The sequence below is a fragment of the Pundamilia nyererei genome, unplaced genomic scaffold (genome assembly GCF_000239375.1).
Source record: "Pundamilia nyererei isolate P.nyererei 1_Seehausen unplaced genomic scaffold, PunNye1.0 scaffold00007, whole genome shotgun sequence".
Classification (NCBI taxonomy): Eukaryota; Metazoa; Chordata; class Actinopteri; order Cichliformes; family Cichlidae; genus Pundamilia; species Pundamilia nyererei.
In genome coordinates, this window is record NW_005187408.1 from 3,607,817 (window position 1) to 3,626,643 (window position 18,827).

Consider the following 18,827-nt stretch of genomic DNA (forward strand, 5'->3'; position numbering starts at 1 on the left):
TCCAACCTCTCAATTATACAATTACACAGTCCAGCAACTGCCCCCAGCAGGAACTGTTTATTTGCCTTTACCACAGAATAATACTGCCTTTTGTTCCATAGCTCTTTAAGCGTGGATGAAAAGATGATAAAATCTCATTACTTTCTGCACATTGCATTGATTTTTACCCTTTTAACTATTGCAGGCAATGCGCTGTAGTGGTCAAGCTGCGCCTACACACGTAGTGCTTGTGGAAAAGTTTCAGATTTGTGGATTGCTAAGTTTCAGAAGGTGTGCTATCCCCCGTGTGTGTTTAGTGAGGGGAGTGGGGGCAGGGGCAGCTGGTAAATCGAGCCCCGGTGCCATGCTCAGATTCTAATTGCACTGTGAAAAGTGATCTGGCACTGTACATACACGTGATGGCCAAAGGATAAAGTCAAACAAATCTCTTACCATGAGTAAAAGAAAACAACAGAGAAAAAAAAACATTGGAGAAATGTGATCATTGGCAAGGTGGTGAACATTCTTCGCTTCTGGCAAAAATGACCAAAGTCACGTGGGTACAAAGTTAAGCGTGTGTGTGTCTCTTTGTGTTTGGGCTCATGTGTGAGGGTGCTTAGATGCTGGCATGCTGCAAGTGTGAGCCAAGTGGGACAAACGCCAGGCAGTCTGGTGACTGGGTCATTTCACTAAGCTATATGGGCCACAAATGTGCGAGAGTTCAGAAAAGGGTCAAAACATGCGCTAACTGCATGAACTACGAATCACCGAAGACGCACAGACAACACCTCCACCTACCATGTACTCCATGTTGGAAGCAGGAGGGTAAACTTGGCCTCTGAGCTTGTTGTGAAGGTCCAGGATGAGCTGAGCGTCGCTATCAGTAATGGCCCTCTTCCCCCTCTGTTTGGCCTCCCACCAGTCGCCGTCCTCGTCCAGATACTTGTCCAAAATCTGCTCCCAGCCTGTGGAGTTTGGAAGCATCACCATGGATGTTGTCGTCTGGAGCAGCAGGAGCAAGGACACGCCTCTCAGCCGGTGCAGGGACCCAAGCCTCATCCTTGGACACGCTGGTGATAACGATAAACTCGAGCAGGATGGATAGGGTTGAAAAATGTTTTTGTGCCAGCACAGACACACTTTGTCTACAATGTCAGCTGACAAGGACCCTGAAGGAGAGAGAGGGGGAGAGAAAGAAATGATAATTGGAAGCTTTGCAGTTGGAGTCCTGTATCAAATTTGCTGAATAACTTGGGTCAATATTGAACTTGGTGAGGACAGTGTGTTGGCTTGCAGGCACTTAGTCTGGTGCGCTGCCACAGGTAAGCTAATGGGGTTCAGTGAGGGTAAGCTGGCAGGCTGGGAATGACTAGTTTGGATTAAGCCTGGATTAAAGAAATCAATTTTTACAACTTTCCCCCTAAATCCAAACAATAAAAGGAAAGCTTTAGAAGGAAAGAACACAGCATTACAAATCACAGTAAACAGCACAGCTGCAATGAATGCAGTTAAGGGTACAGGACGGTGAATAATGTAGATTTGCTTTTACCAAGCCTGTATAAACACAGGCTCTCACTGAAAGTGTGTGTGCAAGCAAGGATGCTGACAGAAGCTGATATAACGAGCCAATATCTAATGGAAAATGTGAACAGTAATGCATATTAAAACAGAAATGGAGTGGTGGGATTTAGTGCAGACTTTGGAAATAATTTACCTTTAATGAATTGGAATGAAGCCCACTCCTTGAGGTTGTGACAGAGATCTGGCGATGAAACTTGTGTAGCAAGAAGAAGGGAAAAAAAATCCGCCTTCAGTTTGTGTTGCAGAGCTCAGGTGGAGCGGTGTGATGATTATCGCTGGCTGCCATAGCTCTTAAATCAAAGATGTGATCTGGTAGCTTCATTCGGTTTTCATCAGTTTGGGGGGGAAAAGAGAAGAAGTAGAAAAAGAAGGTCGGTCTTTCTTCTTTCAGGATTTTTGCACCAAAGCCGCCAAAGCATCACTTATCCACATTTTATCCTAAACTTGGCTGGGCTTCCAGAGAGCCGCCCCTGACCACGCCTCTCCTAACTTTGGAAACAGCCCACACCGCTTCATGGCGAGACCTCTGTGCGCTTCCGGGGCAGTGCGTGCATATTTCTTTCCAGTGATGCGGGCAGAAAGTAAACCTTATACTGTGAGACTCTAAAACGCACAAAAAAATCAGATAAACGTTTTGTTTATATTTATTGATTTTGACAATGAGTTTATAATGATCATGACGTCATTTAGTAGTTATACCACCTGATCGTTGATTGGCTCATCATTAGCGTTTTGCGATTTCAGCCTGGAAAGTGATTTTGTTCAAAACCGCATTAACTTAAATCAGATCTACCTCATCTTTGGGTCTCATTTTCCCAGGTCTGGCTGTTCACAGGTGGCTCTCTGTCTTCTTCTTCTTCTTTTTTTTTCTTTTTCTGAGGTGGGGGGGTTTGTAACTAGAAAACCAAGCCAAGCCGTGAACTTGTCGTCACTGTTTCCCCGCTCTCTCCTGCAACACAGACTGAATTCCATAATGGAAACAGGCACGTTTTGTCTTTTGTCATCTGGTCATTTTTTACTGGTAGCTATGGCACATGTGGAAACAGTAGACCTGGGTGTGTTTACCCCCCCCTCTACCCGGACAGGCTTACTTTTCCACCAGGGGAGGCACAATGTTCTTGTGTTTTACAATAAACTGCAGGCCGGCCAAGACAAGCATGTGCAGCAGTTTTTCCCCTGCTCTCCTCCCCCCAACACTAAGCAAATCCCCTTGTTTCTATGACTCCTTGATGTTTTTAGCACTTACACATCAGGTGTATCAAGCACTACACAGAAAACTCAGCTATGTGTGGATGCCTATGAATTTGAAGTTGTAAGATTTATAATCTGTGCCAAATTTCACAACTGATGTATTATAAACAAATGTAACGCTGGGCAGGATACACGTTTGTGTATTAATAAGGTGTGGCATTGCACTCAAAGCTATAAACAGAGTCTGGCTTTCAAGAAACAACTTGTCAGTGGACTAAAGTATCATTTTAATGAAACTATGAAGTTATGAAACCCACAATTAGCTTAAAAGAGTTATAAGTGCAGTTTATCTTTGCATAGAAATGGGCCTGTGGCTGGTGTATTATTATTATTATTGTTATTATCATTATTATTATTATTGTATTGTTAATGTGTAAGGAGTAGCTTTTCAGAGGTACAGCTCATGATTTTACCTTTAAACTTTGAAATACATTTTTTTTTATGGAAACTGCAACAGAAGCATCTTGTAGTCATGCTGTGAAACAAGCCAAGCTGACTGTGCACGTCTGGTTCAATCCTAAAAAATGCATTTTGTTAGCTGTCAGATAAATAGTGCAATAGAAACAAAACAAATAAATGTGTGCTTGAGTTCCTTTACTTTCTTCCACCGCAGCCCCCAGCTGATGAACTATCAGTGGGAACTGAGAACAAGACGTATATAAAAGCCTTTCTTCCAGGCTGCCTCTGCTTGTCTAACCTACTTCATTAAATGTGATACAGAGCTCACTTTGGTGACTCAATCTGAACTTCCATAAACCTGGGATTCACCGTCTGCTTCCCGGGTCAGTTGCGAGGGGTCCTCGACCACGGCTCCAGCGTCCAGCCACCTCTCCGCTGTCAGACCCAACAGGACTTTCCCAAGTCCTCATCACAGCAGCTGAAATAGCAATGTTCTTCCTCACCGCTCCCAGGAGGGATTGCAACTCTGAAAACACTCATTCATCTGCAGCAGAATAAAATGCTGCACTACATTTAGATAAAACATGTGCCTTGAAGGAAGAAAGCTCAGTGGGTGTGTGTTTGTCTCTGTTTAACAGGAGGAGAGTGAGAGGTAAGGCGGCAAAGTGGTGGCGTCGTCCGTTTGTCCGTGCATCCGTGCGCGCGTGTGTGTGTGTGTGTGTCTTGGCACAGATGCCTTCACAACTTAAATATGAGCCGATTCATAAAACATACAATTATTTTAAAGACTCAAAATAAGTTTTATGGGCCGAGGGTGTGAAAGGACCTAAATCACATGAAAGTTGCAGCTGAATTACACAAAGTCTGACTGTGAAAGGATGCCTCTGACCTCGAGTTTGAACAGTAAACTGTGTGGATAAAGGAAATATTTACCAACTGTTCAGGGATTTCTATGATTTATAGTGTGGTAATTTAGGTCAGGCCATCTGTAACACGCAAGTCACTCTCTGATTAATGTTATTACAATGCCTGCCAGTAAATATACACTATTTGTGCCAGCAGTAGAGCAATATAAATGATTTCATGCCTAGGCGTCTTGTGTTAGCAGCCTTTCTTTCTTTTTTTATTTTCTTTCTTCTTGCATCTGCTATCTTGTACCTGTTACTGGGTTGTTTTTCTTATGATTTCATATTTTTCCCCTGTTTTTGTTACCTCTGCTTTCTCTACCTGAAGTTTCTGCCTGCCTTTGTTTTCACACCAAAACATTCACTTTCTCCACTCCTATGCTTGCTCCTCTCTCTCCTCGCACTTTCTGTCTTACCCACACAGCCATTGTGAAGCCATGTGGGCCCAGATGCTCCATTCTGTACCTCCTCCATTCAGCATGTGGTCTTGCGAGAAACCCCGTGAACCCAGGAGAATGCATCGGTCGTGCCAGGCCCCGCATCTACACAACAGTAGCCTCTGGACGCAGCAGCAAACCACACAAAGAGACTCGAAGAACACTTTTTGTTGGCCCATGTTATCTGGCACATTGCTCTCTAATGGTTCTGGTTGGGCTCAATTGAGGTCAGAGTGTTGGAACGGTGTTGGGGTGAAAGTGGGAGTAAAGAGCATCAAGGTCATTTGGCTGCTGTTCTACATCATTGCTTTTGTGACATTATCAGCAGCGTTCAGCAGAAGGCTGCCTAAGATATCGCCTGCAGGCCAGCTTGGGATTAGTTTGTCTGTGTCTACCCTCTTGTGGTCAAGAGATGCCAATGCATCTGTGAGCGGTGCACAAACTGTTCTCTGTTTTCCTGCCAGGTCTTATTGCAGGGTTGTAATCAGGGATTTTGCTAGAATGTGTCCAACTGAAATACGAAGCCGTTAATACACAAATGTTGAACGATCTGTTTTAAATCCACTAGTCTTCTGTTGGTGTTGGATTCAAACTTCTTCTCTGCGAGATGTAATTTTTTTTTTCCTGTAACTTTCACAAAGATGACCATTTTTAATTTCTGTTGTATTTTTTTCCTCTTCCATCCCTTCCTCTGTTTCACTTTCCATTTTCATTTACAGGAAACTGTGTTAAACCACGCTGCCAAACTTCACAGCCCAGGACATGTCCAATTTACCGCACAAAAGTAAAAGTAATATAAAACAGTGTCACTTAAGTCAAAGAGCAGAAATACTGTCAACAGCGTGTCAAAAGTACTCATTATGTGTAATTTCAGCTCGGAGCCTTTCGCTGCTTTTTAATGGTTTTTAAGAGCCCTGAAAGTCTGAAACCTTTGCTTGTGTCTGTAATGTGTTATTGGTTTACAGTACACCCAGTACACTCTCCTGTAATACCATACTAAGCAAAAATCTTGAGCCAGTTATTCATGTTTTGCTCGGAAAATAGGAAATAGGTCCAGTGATTTATTAAAACATGCAAACATTCATGGAAATACAGTAAATTAGGCAAAAGCAGCGTCTGTACAGTTCTTCAAAAGTCTAAATTTGGTATGACCACCTTTATTCTTCAACACAGCCTTAACTCTCTTGGGCAGCTTTCTTGTAATTTCTTTAAGTAGTCTTCAGGAATACTTATCCAGGTTTCCTGTAGGACATCCAAAGCTCTTCTCTGGATGTTGGCTGCCTTTTATTCCATTCTCAGGGAATAGTGAACGGATCAACTGAAGGGCTCAGGTGCTGTATCAGGTCTTTATTTGTTCTTGTTTCTTTTTTGACATGACTTTCAGATGCTACTGCCACTTCTTCTTTTGGGACAAACTGCACACAATGCCAAGATATGCCAGGCTTTCAGCTAATTTGGGAATTCACTTGTTGGTGCAAAAATAGTTATGTGTAGACACAATGTTGATTGATTGAGTTAGGTTCCTTTTTATGCTTGAATGTTTGAGAGATCAGTGATAAGTGGCTTAACGAAGAAAGACCACTCATCTGAAAATGGGGAGGTACAAGGCATGGACCAAAAATGTCAGAAAAAGCAGCCAATGTCCAAAGAAAAACTTGGAAAGGCTTTAGAAAGCCTGGAGAGCTACTGCACATTAAAACATCATAAGAAAACCTGGCTCCTTGGAAGCAAAATATAAAGACACAAAGTCTTTTGCAGAGTACTGAACATTTAATTTGCTTTCTGGGTGTTTTCTTAAGTTACTTGTGTGTGACAACTTGAAAAAAACCCACCATGCCTTGTTCTATAGGTTGCTCCATATGCTTTAATGCATGCAGAAAAATGAATGCTGCTTTGAAATGCAGTGAGTAATAATATAGAGCAGTTTAAAAAGCCAAAATTGAGAAACTCTATATGTCACACATCACTACACACAGTATTATTCAAGCTTTAAATTGCAATCTGTAAACATCCTGTAACTGCCGTTTAAAAAGATACTGAGGTGACACCGAGCAGGCTTTTGAATCACAAGTGTGTGTTGCCTCCTGAACAATGCTGGCTCTTTCTAAAATATGTAGTATCTATAAACATTTTGACTTGCTTGTAGGGAAATGCATGACAAATATCAAATCTTCCCTTAACCACCAGGTGTCAGTATCTTTTTATATACAATGTGGATCTCTCAGTCAACCTCAGTTCCTGATGACAGGCTAAAATGCTTCAGCTCCCCCGCTGTAACACCACAAAAGGAGCTCTGGGTAAACTGAGGCACTTATCCATCGCTCAGGCTATTAGGGTAAAATCCTGAGCAAACAAAAAACCTAAAGTGATGATGTAGAGACAATAGACGCTGGGGAATTGTGGGTATCTAAATACACCCTTGATTCATGTCAGATTTCATGATGTTACCAACTGAGTAATACTAGCAGAAATGTGGCTCCCTTGAACTGAATGTTTGCAGATTACTGCTTTTGCCCACAAACCGACTGAAACCAAAAGAAACTCAACACAGTGATGCCAAATACACTGCGGTCTAATGTCACCTTATATTCTCCTCGGGAGAGAATCCCATAATCATGCAGTTTCTTGCATTTGAAGCGAACGTTGGTTTGCCGCATTGGATGTCGAAACCCTTTCTCAGTGACCAACTCAGTAATAGAAAAAAAGAACAGTTGACAGGGTTATTTTTATGAATTTAGAGGGTTTGGGGTTTATTTAACCCTGAATAGAAAATGCAACGCATAATGTAGGAGCAAAAGGGTCAGTGTACCATGAATTGATATCAGCATCAAAGCCACGCTGAGCTTGTTTGGCTGAGTGTGTAAAAAAGAGTTGAGAGTGAAGGAGGAAGCCCATCTGATTAGGCAGCACTTTCCCAGCACTGTGCTTCTGGGACGACATTGATTTTGGCCCGTGTTTTGCAGCTGCAGGATGTCGCTTGTCTGAAGTCCCTGCTAGGCCCTGCGAGGAGGCTAACTCGGCCCCATCCAAAACAAAGACTACAATAGGATATGGAAGGCAAACACCAAACGCGGGCAACCTTTGCCTCAGTTTGTGTTCCTAGACTAAGCGAGACGGGTCAAGTGAAGCTTGTTTCAACATTAGACATGTTGTAGATTCAATGTTATGGCCACTGCAGGTCTGAGATGTCAGTTTGAAAGCATATAATTACTTTTAATGTTGCATATGGTGAATATAGACTATACAGTTTTATGACAAGACCCTGCTTATGTGCTTTGTTGTAAAATTGAATATCTATGCTGAAGTATGCCAGATATGCTTTATTTATATTTTACTAGTCCATGTTAGAAACTTACTTTGCCAAGGAAAAGTCACCAGACAAGAAAAGTGACCGTAACACAAGCCAGCTTGAGCTGAACTGGTGTCTTGTTTCATTGCGGCTGATTTCGAGAAACATCAGCGTTCGCTTGGGTACTTCTAGCGTGGTGAGCATGTTTAAACCCAGCCATGAAAACCTTCTGTGAAATGAAATGTTTCCCACCCATATTATGACAGCTTTGTCTTGAATATAGACAAAAATAGATGCCTGAGACACCGCAAATGATTTGTGTACCTGAAATGCTTTATTTTTTACTCCTTGTTTGAAGTAAGGGCATCCAGCAGAAAAGAAGAAGTCACCCTGCATTTAACTCCCCAAGACATTTATGGACACAATGGGGTTTCAGCATGGACATGACAGCGTCTGAGGAGAGCCAAAAACATACTTCGAGTAGCTGATGTCAGTCTCTGGGAAACAGGTATGTCAACAGGCTCATCCCTGACCTGTCGGAGGTGTGAATATGTACTTGTGGGTGATTATTTGATTGATAAGGATGTTCAAATTTGACCTTTGAAGCAGCTGAATAAACAAAAATTCCACGAGTTTGTAAAACTGAGTCTATCATCTATTTGCAAGACGATAGACTCAACTCTTCTGTAGATGGTGAAGTGGAGTACAAATGATGACTGATGCACAGTTTGGTTGCAGCAGCCTGAAGAAGGTAGATGGCAGATGGCTCACTGGAAAAGTACTCAGTCACTTACTCACTCACTCATTCACAAAAAGTTTTGGAATCCAGCTGATGAAAAGCATCTTATTAATTTAAGCCAATCTCTCCTTCAAGGTCAACACCTTGTGAAGCAATGCACCACCACATATCCTTGCTATGTCTGGGTTGCTCTTTGGAAGATTTGCTTGCAAATGTTTTCACATTTGCAAAGAATTCATTCCCCAGGGTAACGTCCTGACATTTGTACCTGAGTTATGGTCCATGTCTGCACTGAAGGAGTTTTTTTGCTCACCATCCGCCATCCTGGCCTGACTCCCTTCTTCCTAAAAACTACAAATGCACAAGTGCAAGTGGGCAAAAGAGAACTTCTACCAGGAAAAGTCTTGGATGTGGTGCAGAGCTGCATAAGAAAATGACCTCGAAGGGAGCCAAATTTAAATCAAGTTCCATTACTTTTTCATTTCACCTTGTAAAGAGGAACTGAGAATGAACGTGAGCAAACAGAGCATGAGCTTGACTCTTGTCTGCAGGTTTTATAAAGCTCAAAATTAGAGAGGCTGTTTCTATTGCATTATTTTATTGTTCCTGTTTAAGCCAACATGAACAATAAAATCACCGTCTTCTGACCAATCGAATCCCAATGAGCCGATTTCATGATGGGCCTTTCATTGAGTTGAAGGACAAAGTCAAGCATCAAGGTAATCTGTCAGTTTTAATTTCTGATAATTTATATGCAAAACTTTCCTTATCATCCAAAACACTTGTCTATAGGACTTTCTGGATTAGCTGCATTAGCTTTGTAGTGAGTGTGGTTCTCAAAGATAATGATGTGTCTATCTCAGCCTACAGCAGCCTAACGTCTAAGCTCCTGAGGGTGACAGATCTTTATTTGGCAATAAAACTCTGCTGACTTATTTATTTTCCCCTCGCCCCATAAGCACAAGGAAGTAAAAAATCTATGCAGACACTCTTCCTCTCTCTAAGCTCACTAAAAGCCAGTTTCACCCAACCTGTTTATGCTTGCATTACAAGGTGATTTATGATCTTGTGCGTAACAGAATTTACACTGCTGGTTTTTTAAATTCACTGAGCCCTTATTTTAGCTTTTTCTTTCCTAATAGCAGCTCCATTTTGATGTCCTCAAGCTGCTCTGCTGCTATGCCAGTAAAGGATTTTTTGGGAGGTTTGCAGACAGAGCGAGGCTTGGACAGGGCACAGGGTGCATTTCCGATGGTTGAGCTGCAAGGGGAACAAACTAAACATAGTTGTTGTGCTTCGGGGGGACTGAAGAACAAGGAAAAATACACTGAATAAAAACGAAGTCTCTCCCAATATCCCCTCTGAGGCAAAGCGAAGCCAAGTTTTCAACCATTTTGTGCAGTCAGGGAGGGCACAGAGGTTGTAGAGTACAGAGACGATAAAGTGGAGGAGACTTTTTCTACAGCTGTGCACCAAATATATATTTAAAAAAAAACCTTCTAACCATCCACACAAAAGATTTATCCTTCTTCTTCCTTATTATACTCAAACTGTGACAAAGTCTTTCTCATACTTCTCGCCATTATTAGATTTGGATGGCTCTTTGCACATTTGGAAACTGACTCCTCGCGCTCACCCGCTCCTGGTTCATAATCTATCAACCTGCCAAGGTCCTTATGAAGTCTCCATCCTCTTTGTAAATAAACATTTCACCACCTTCACACTTGAGGGAGACTTAAATGTTTCAGCAGTTACAGTTTATCCGACAGGTCGGTAATTCACGTGTGTTATTAGGAAAAGTGGTGCACCTTCAGACGAGATCGCAGATGCATCATCATCGCCTCGGTAGATGCTGGCACAGGCCGACAGTGTAAGCCAGTTGAAGTGGATTTATTGCTGCAGCATCTGGGGACTGAACATCTGTTTTACTTCTCCAGCTTTCTGATTGTGTTTAACTCGTTTTTTGGGGAAGTCTTTGAGTGGGTCCTCATAAGATTTTATTCTTCTTGCTTAACTACCACGTGCTGGGTGAGGGATTAGCAGCATCATACTAAAAAAAATTCTTGCTGGTTAAAAATCTGAATCAGCAGCTTTTTGGCTGTTTGAATGTAAGGTGTATGGTGTTGTATAAAATAAAACCTAAAATAACCAGGCTGAAGCCATCCAAAGAAAAAGTATTTAAAGAGTCAGCAGTTAGACTGGCCAGGTGCACTGACAAAGTTTGGCTACCAGAAACCTGCAGGCTTTCCTGGTAAAGCACTAAAAAGCACTAAACATGCCTCTGTTATACCTTTCTATACTCTCTGATCATCATCATCATCATCAGAGAGCAACTTGTAGACTGGAAGAGCCAGTGAACTGAACCTTTAGGATAGTAGGCAACCTGCTCAACCACCCAAGGTACAGCCATCCCTACTAGAGTGAGGGCTGCCGTTAAATAGATGTTACCACAACACCCTGACACAGAATCAAATTGTTTACAAGTTATTTAGCACCAGATTCTCGATTGGGGAGAGGTGACCATCATTCAGCCGTCCTCCAGCCCCGTCACGAACAGCTGTCCTTTACCGGCAGGCCAGCTATTTGAGACAAACCGAAGATCCACAGCGATACAGTATCAATGCATCTAGACATCATTCTGACTTAGAGGCTTTCATTTAAGATCCCACAGATGATAGCTTTGCATGTTTGGCTCCTCAGCCAAGCGCACGCACCAAATTTCTGATCTTAAATTGGCATTTGAAGAGTAACAAATGGGCCAGTATTTATAAAGCACCTTTCAGTTTGAGTACTCAAAATGCTTTCTACTACAAGCCTCGTTCACGTTTTTTTTCTATACTTACAATAACATACTCACACAAAAGCAGTGGGGACAATTCCAACTTGAGTATCTTTCCCAAGGATACATCAAGGTACAGACTAGATAAGTTGGGACTGAACTACTGACCTTCCCGTTAGTAGATGACCTACTCAACCTCTTGAGCAACAGCTGCCCACAGAAGCAGCTAAAATGTGTCACTGCTAAAAGGAGTTGAGGGGTCACGTTAAGACTAGCCAGTCTGTTTTGTGGAACTAGCAAGCTGATAACAGTGTCCTTCAGAGTACTGGGTCTGAACAACGATGTCAAAATAGAAATCTGAAAAAAGCTTAAAAAGCGTCACTACAGGGAAAAAAAATGACATAAATGACAAACTCCAACAAACGGCATCAGGTTTTAAGTGTAAATTAACTGTCAAGTAGAAGTTTTCAAAGTGTTTCCAGTCATTCATTAGTAAGAAGAAGGAAGAAAAAAGCTGAATTAAGTCCAAACTCATGAATGTTATGGACATATTTGTTCCCTTTCCAATTTACACTTCATTTGCAGGTGTTTTCTTGCTCATGCCCTCGAGCCATCACAAGCTGCTTTCATCCCAGCCCAAACCCATGTCCTTAACCTCTGCTCTGCTTCAATCATTGATGGATAACATCCACAGCAGACGGTCTAACTGGTCGTCGCATCGCGCTCCGCATCCTGATGATGTGACTTTTTAAACACTCACTATCATCTGTTTGGCGCAGGACCTGGCATTTACACAGACGGGAAGATTTTTTCCCATGCATACTAATGTGTTCCTCAAAAACTCTCTGCTGTTTAGTTCCAGGGAATGGGCTGCTCTTTCTGGCTGCAAAAATGTGCAGGAAGTGGTTTGCAATTGTCACGCTAAGCAAAGGTTATCATGAAAGTGTTTAATAGTGCAATGCTGCTGCGCACACCAGCGTCTTTACATCCTGACTTCTCTCCCTGTGTTTCTACCTCTTACAAATTTTTCTGCATCCACTCTTTAGACCATCTCATTCTTACAATTTGGCTACGTCTCCGATGACACGCCTCTTTCTACATCCAGCATTCTTGCTGCTCGTTGCTTCTCCCCCTCAGTAAGGTCGATGGTTTCAGTGGAGAAACCCAAACATGACAGTCCCCTGAAACCCTATCAGTTATCTGTTCATTTATGTAGACACAGACCGTCGGGGCCAAAGTCAACCTTCTCTTATTAGGATTCGGTTGTAGCCTGAAGATGTTTTCTTTTCTCCTCGTTTTTGCTGTTGATACGCAGGATGTGGGGCTTTTCAAGGGCACTCTTTAATTGAGAATCAAATAGTCAGAAAGATAATCAATTTAAGACAACACAGAGCAGACGCTGGATAATGATACTGCTTTTAGCCAGAGGGACGACATGAGCTGCCCAAAGCATACAACGGAACAAACAAACAATCAAAATAGAACATTTTATTACAAGTACAAAACACAAACGGAGAAAAGGTTCACAATCAGTGCTGAAAATGTTAATTTCTTTTGTTTTTTTAACTCTTTTTTTTCCTGATTGATTAAAAATGATTTCATTGCACTCCAATCCTTTTACAAAACAAAAATTAATATCACTTAAATATATATATATATATATTTAATATAAAAATGAATAACTTACAGTATATTTGAAGATAATCAAAGTATAATGATTATCTACATATACAAAATAATAATAATTTTTGAGTATTTTGGAAATTTACAAACAATTAAGGTGCACTCAAGTGCCTAAAGCTTGGCTACATCAGTGATTATAACGAAATACATAAACAACATCAACAGACTGTATATAGTGGTAATATACAGTAGGATACCAATAACAAATATGACTATATAACAGATATGTGGGTCAAATGATTTTATGTGCTTCTTAGAATACAAAATGACATGAACACTGTATGAAACCTGTGAAACGCCCAAACGCATGAAGTCTCTGTAATGGTACACAGAGAAAATGCATTGTTTTGCACTTTAAACAAACGTCCAACCACTGAGGTGTTGTGTAACTTGACAAGTTGCTTTCCCACTCTAACTGATGTATATTCTGCACTTTTGTCAACAAACTTGCTGCCGGACACAAGCTGGAACTCCAGCACACTTGAGCTTATAAGCTGCTGACACTGTCAGTGTGGGGGGTTTCCCCTCTGAGGTCAAAAGCTTTGATCCTTATATCAGAGCATTCCTGTGAAGGCAGAGCACACAGCATGGTGGTGTGATGCCCGTAGCACCAAAGTGAGCAGCTATGAGGAGTTGTGATGGTAGTAATGTCCTTTATTACCACACTGTCAGCTGTAAACTGGTATAGTAAAAACCACGCACTGTACAGTCTGCGCTGTTAAAAGGACCCATTTTACATTTAAATATATTGCATCAGTTAAAATAGTCTTTGCAGTTTTGGTATAAAACAAATTAATTTACAGATTATTTACAAGTGATCAAAGCTAAAATTTTACGCTGCCTTTAAATGCATGTTTCTGTCTTTAAATAAGCCCATATATACAAATTAGCGTGGTCCACGACTATTGTGCAAATCCTTACTGGATTAAAATAATGTCTCTGTGGTACTGTAGGTTGTCAGCTTATGTTGAGAGGAAACCTTTGTTTATTTGAACCAGTGCAGGTAGTTTGTCTTGAGAGCGGGGAAGCACATGTTGTTGCTGCACGAGCCCCCGTAGCTGGGAGGGCATGCGGAGCAGGGTACGCCTACTTTGTAGGGAGCCTCTCCGATCCAGTTACCCCTGGAAGACAGTAACATCTAGTGTGAATGAACCACAAAAATAACCACAGAGCTAGAAAGGAAGTAGCAGTTGCCTAAGCGATAGATTTTCAGCCATTTTTTCAGTCATTCTGTGGTCTTCATTAGCAGAAAGACTACCTGGTGTAGAAGATCTTTGGGTATATGACTGAAACATTGAGTACGATCCCTAAATGGAAATGGGTGTGAAATTGCTTTTTTACATGTGTAAAAAACATAAGGTTCAGATTTCAGTGACTATTGCATATTCCAGAGCCAGCTGGCATCATGCACAGAACTTCTCGTTGTAGACCGTGACAACAGTGACCTCTGCAGGACCGTGTAAAGCACAAGAGCACTGAGACCACATTCCCAGTTAGCAAGCTAAAAGTGGGTCATGAGCCAGTTCTTCTCACACGTATGTCTCAAACTAGTGAGATTAAAGAACCTCGGGTCACAAGTCAGTCACAAGTCTGGGTGTTCTTTGATTCTCTGAGATATTTAGAGACTTTTTCTTTTGGTTCGTGGCCCTCCGGTGCTTTGGTGCTCCTACCATAATGGGTGGCATTTCGCAGCTAAGCACAGAACAGAGCAAACTGTGTCAGGATTAAGCCTGTCGTCAGCGTGTCGTCATCAGGTTAACAAGTTCATTAGAAATAAAAGGTTTCCTTTCAGCGTGAAAGCTACACTACGTGAGATTGTGTAACATGAACCACACAATTTAACTGTCAGGTTAGCAAGTACACTTACTTAGGAGAGTAGTTGCAAACTAAATATGTCGCCCTCTTCCACACCGCACCCCACACATTCATGTTGTGGCACGTGTGCACGGCACAGCCGACTTTGTTGGATGTTGCCCAGACCATCTGCAAATTAAAAAGAGCAGCTGTTACTTGAAGTCCCCCCAGCAGCATTTCTACTGTAGCCTGAGTAAGTGTGCGACTACTACCTGTGTGTAATGGGTACACATGGGTCCGTAGCATCTGAGTGGGCACCGAGGGTTGCAGTCACGGGGGTAGGGGAAGGCGTAATCTTTCACCTCATCATACCACGGCTTCACCAGCTGAAGAATGGATCGATATCTGTGAACAGAAGACTTAAATTTCAGCAAGACTCATATTATCAGTTGTGACTTGTGTCATTATAATTTTTTCAAGCAAATGGGAGATCACAGCATTTGCAATTCCAGCAGCAGGGGAAATGATGGGAAAATTATGAAAATCTGTTATTTTGTTTGGCAAATTGGAAGAAGATTAAAGAACTGTTTACTATAGCCCTGATCTAGTTTTGTCCAGGTATGTGTGAAGATATTTTAGTTTCCTCCATCGGCTGACATCTCATATCTTAAACCCTTTAGTTTTCCAGTTTAGTCACTCACCTCGGTATGACTATAATAACCGACTTTCAATGGTTTCCATGGTTTTCAATGGTTCAGTGCCACATAAACAGGAATCGTGAATAAAGCACCTTGATATTGTGATATATATAAGTGTCAGTATAATGATTTTAAAAATCTTCTTCTTCACATTGAGTTTTAGATATGTTTGTATCCTATACACTAAGATACTGGCAAAAAAAGTAAAAAAAAAAGAAAAAGTTTTCACCAATTTTTGTGGCTCCACAAGAAACATCAGTTTCCTTGTTTGTTTGTTTTTAGAGATGTATTAATGAGTTCAGAAGGACATGTTCAAATAGCCTGTACTCCATGTGGCTCCTCAATAAAATCTAAAAGTAAGAACACATGAAGGTGCCCTCTGTTTCCAAATGGAAAATCAAGACCCAGTAAAAGGGACAGGCTTTTGTCCTCATGGGTCATGGCTGAAAGCAAGGTTTTTGTGTTTATTTGAAGGGTCACAGGAGCATTCCTTAGCCAGTCACCAGGTCACAGTGGAAAAACCTTAAAGGGAAAGAAGAAGGGGGCAACAAGGCAACGACCATGACTGCTGAGAGAGGGTCAGCAGATGTCAGGGAAGGGGGGGTGGAGTCAAAGGTCACTCACCGTCCTGTCCTGACTGAGAGGTTTTGACCCAGGAACCTGAGGAGGTGAGGCGGCCCATGCTCCCACAGGCAGGCATGAGCCCAGTCCTCGGCCGTCTTTGCCAGTGTGTCGTCCCACACCTAAAAACACACAGAGATTAGGTGGAAGCAAGAAAACCCATTACATAACCAAGGGGAAAATATCAGCACAAGATCTTCATTTAGCAGCGCGATATGAGATAAGAGTTGGCACACTGAGCTCTTAGCAATGTTGCAGGCGTTACTATGGCAAAACACAAAAATCATCCATCGAATTAGTTGCATAAGAGGAGACACTTTGTTTCCTAGTCACCCTTACTGAGTGACCCTTTCGAGGAATACATTTTTTATTATAATGAATGAAGGCTGAACAGCTTGTTCTACACTTGCACACAAGGGTGCCATTAGGAATGGATCATGACTGCAGCCCTTTAACAAAAAGTAGTCAACTGATTTTTTAGTTGGACAACACTAATAATATTTTACTGATAACACAACCTAAGAGCTGGAAATGGCAGTTTTAAATCGAAACACATCAGTCTAAGCGCTTATGTTTGTCAGCCAAAACAGCATATGTCCAAATGAACAAAATGCAAGCATCAAGTCTGTTTTTGGACTTGAAACTCTTTAACATCTAACAGGTCAACTGGATGTTTCCATTACAGCAGGCTTCTGGTATCATACATGACACCCTCTTCTTTTGGAAGTGACTACCTTGGTGGTCTGCTGCAGCATGATCTGCTAAACAGCTGATGATGTCAAGTAGACCCTAAAAACGCTTCCTAAATAAAGTAGTGCGACTATTAAAATGAGCTAGCATTACTTTCATAGCTCTTATATTACATTGGTGCATGTTGGAGGTGAAATATCCTGTTCATGGAACACATGGCTGCAGTAAAATCGTGCAATAAATATATGTATATATATTTTTAAATCAAAATCTGTCACCTACCATGTATTCCATATTGGATGCCGGAGGAAACACTTTGCCTCTCACTTTGTTGTGGTAATCAAGAATTGCGAGCATGTCGTTCTGACTAATGTACCGCTTCCTCCTGGTTTTTGAAAAAGTCACAGTGTCTGTTCCAAAGTCGAGCGCTGCGCCGAGGCTGGTGATATTGGCGGCTGGCGGGGACGTGGACACAACAGGAATAGTCACTGCCAGTGCACTTGCTCCGCAAGATATGCACAAGAGTACTAAGTCTAAGGTAAATAGCTGAGGTTTCATGTTTGCTCTTTAGCAAACCGCAGAAGAGAATATCCCACGTCCTGGAGGACTCTGAAAAATTAAAAAAGAAAGAGAGAGAGAGAGAGAGAGAGAGAGACTTAATGGATTGTCGTTTAAAAATGCGATGCACTACAATCCAGGTACGCTTACATCAAGTTTAAAACCTCCCTCTTTGTAACAATACAGTACAGCAACACCGGTCGCATTCCTCTTACTTTTCCTTGCGCGGTGGTACCTTGTCCCTGCGTTGCCAAGGCGGTATCACCTCTAAAGCCTCTGTGAGGGAGAGGGAGGGCTGCAAGTGGGTAGTTTTTGCGCTTTGCAAACTTTGTGAGTGTTTCAGGAGAAGTCCGTTTTTTCGGGCTTATATATGGTAATGGGGAATGCAGGAAGTGAGCCTGCCTCGGAGGTAGACGAGCCCCTCCTTGACACCTGAAACAGATCATCACCGAGAGGCGTTGTGTTTGTTTCCTCTTAATCCTTTCCCTGTAGAATTTGCCTAATTTCCTAAAAGCGTTAATAAAGTAAAACGACAAGGAAAAACAAGCTGTGGCACAGGTCTTTATCATGCACGTGCTTTAATGTGATTCATCTACAGATTTATTGGAGGGAGAGGAGGTTATCTTACTAATACTGAGTAAATGGACTGGACTAGAGGGTTAAGTTGTTCTTAATAACCAAACTGGCACTTTAGCTCCACATTCAGGTGACAGATTTGCACTTGCCGCATGCGCCACTGATCACATATTCAGCACAAACGCAGCACTTTTATCAGTGAAATCAGTGTGAGAGCTGGGTCTCGTCCTATCAGCCTTCTTTGTGGTATTCATCATACTATAAAGATTACACTTGTTCAGAGTGTGCCTCCAGCTATGTGTTTTGCCAGTGCAGATTCAGTGCCAAGAGAGAGGAAGAAAAAGAAAAAAAAAAAAACCTTCTGCAGGTCATCATTTTCATTGGCAGCTGGTGAACAAATTAAAGCAACGTGACGCAGGAACACTTTTTCTCCCCCTTCTCGCTCTCTTTCTCTCCCCCTCGTCTGCAGTCGGCAACTGGTGCTTTCCCCAAAAAAATCTTCTTGGAAGTGATGTCCTTTTCAGGTGGTGCAGTTGGTGGAAGGGATATATCATTCGAGCGGGTTGCACGGCAAAGACTTTCTCCTTCATTTCACTCCATCCATACATTTCTGCTCCTGCTCTCCACCGCTGTGGTTTCACTGGGATGGAAAATCGTCAGAGTAAGAGGGTGAATCATGACAGATTAGTTTAATTACTTCCCAGCACAGATCCAGCACTTTGTTTAATACTCAGATGTGAACCCAGTTTTTTTTTCTCAGAAATAAGTCAGATTTTAAAAAAAGGCTATGACAGGTTTTGAGATGTGAGATTGACTCTAGTAACTCAATGAGACCTGTACTTACCTTT

At 41.9% G+C, this 18,827-nt stretch overlaps 2 protein-coding genes across 2 annotated transcripts in view; both read right to left on the reverse strand.

Annotated features, from left to right (window-relative positions):
- Positions 1 to 2,002, reverse strand: part of crispld1a (cysteine-rich secretory protein LCCL domain containing 1a) — a 15,168-nt gene extending 13,166 nt beyond the window's left edge. The window contains exons 1-2 of the mRNA XM_005722554.2: positions 1,694 to 2,002; positions 778 to 1,148 (exon numbers count right to left, since the gene is read on the reverse strand). Coding sequence (XP_005722611.1) covers positions 778 to 1,038 — 261 coding nt within the window. The 5' untranslated portion in view covers positions 1,039 to 1,148; positions 1,694 to 2,002. The remainder of the gene's footprint in view (positions 1 to 777; positions 1,149 to 1,693) is intronic.
- Positions 2,003 to 13,121: 11,119 nt separating this feature from the next.
- Positions 13,122 to 17,728, reverse strand: pi15a (peptidase inhibitor 15a). The gene is made up of 6 exons (XM_005722555.1): positions 17,619 to 17,728; positions 17,128 to 17,454; positions 16,159 to 16,277; positions 15,109 to 15,241; positions 14,910 to 15,025; positions 13,122 to 14,163 (listed from the first exon to the last, which is right to left on the reverse strand). The coding sequence occupies exons 2-6, from the start codon at positions 17,401 to 17,403 to the stop codon at positions 14,028 to 14,030; spliced, it is 780 nt and encodes a 259-aa protein (XP_005722612.1). The 5' UTR covers positions 17,404 to 17,454; positions 17,619 to 17,728; the 3' UTR covers positions 13,122 to 14,027.
- Positions 17,729 to 18,827: the final 1,099 nt, after the last annotated feature.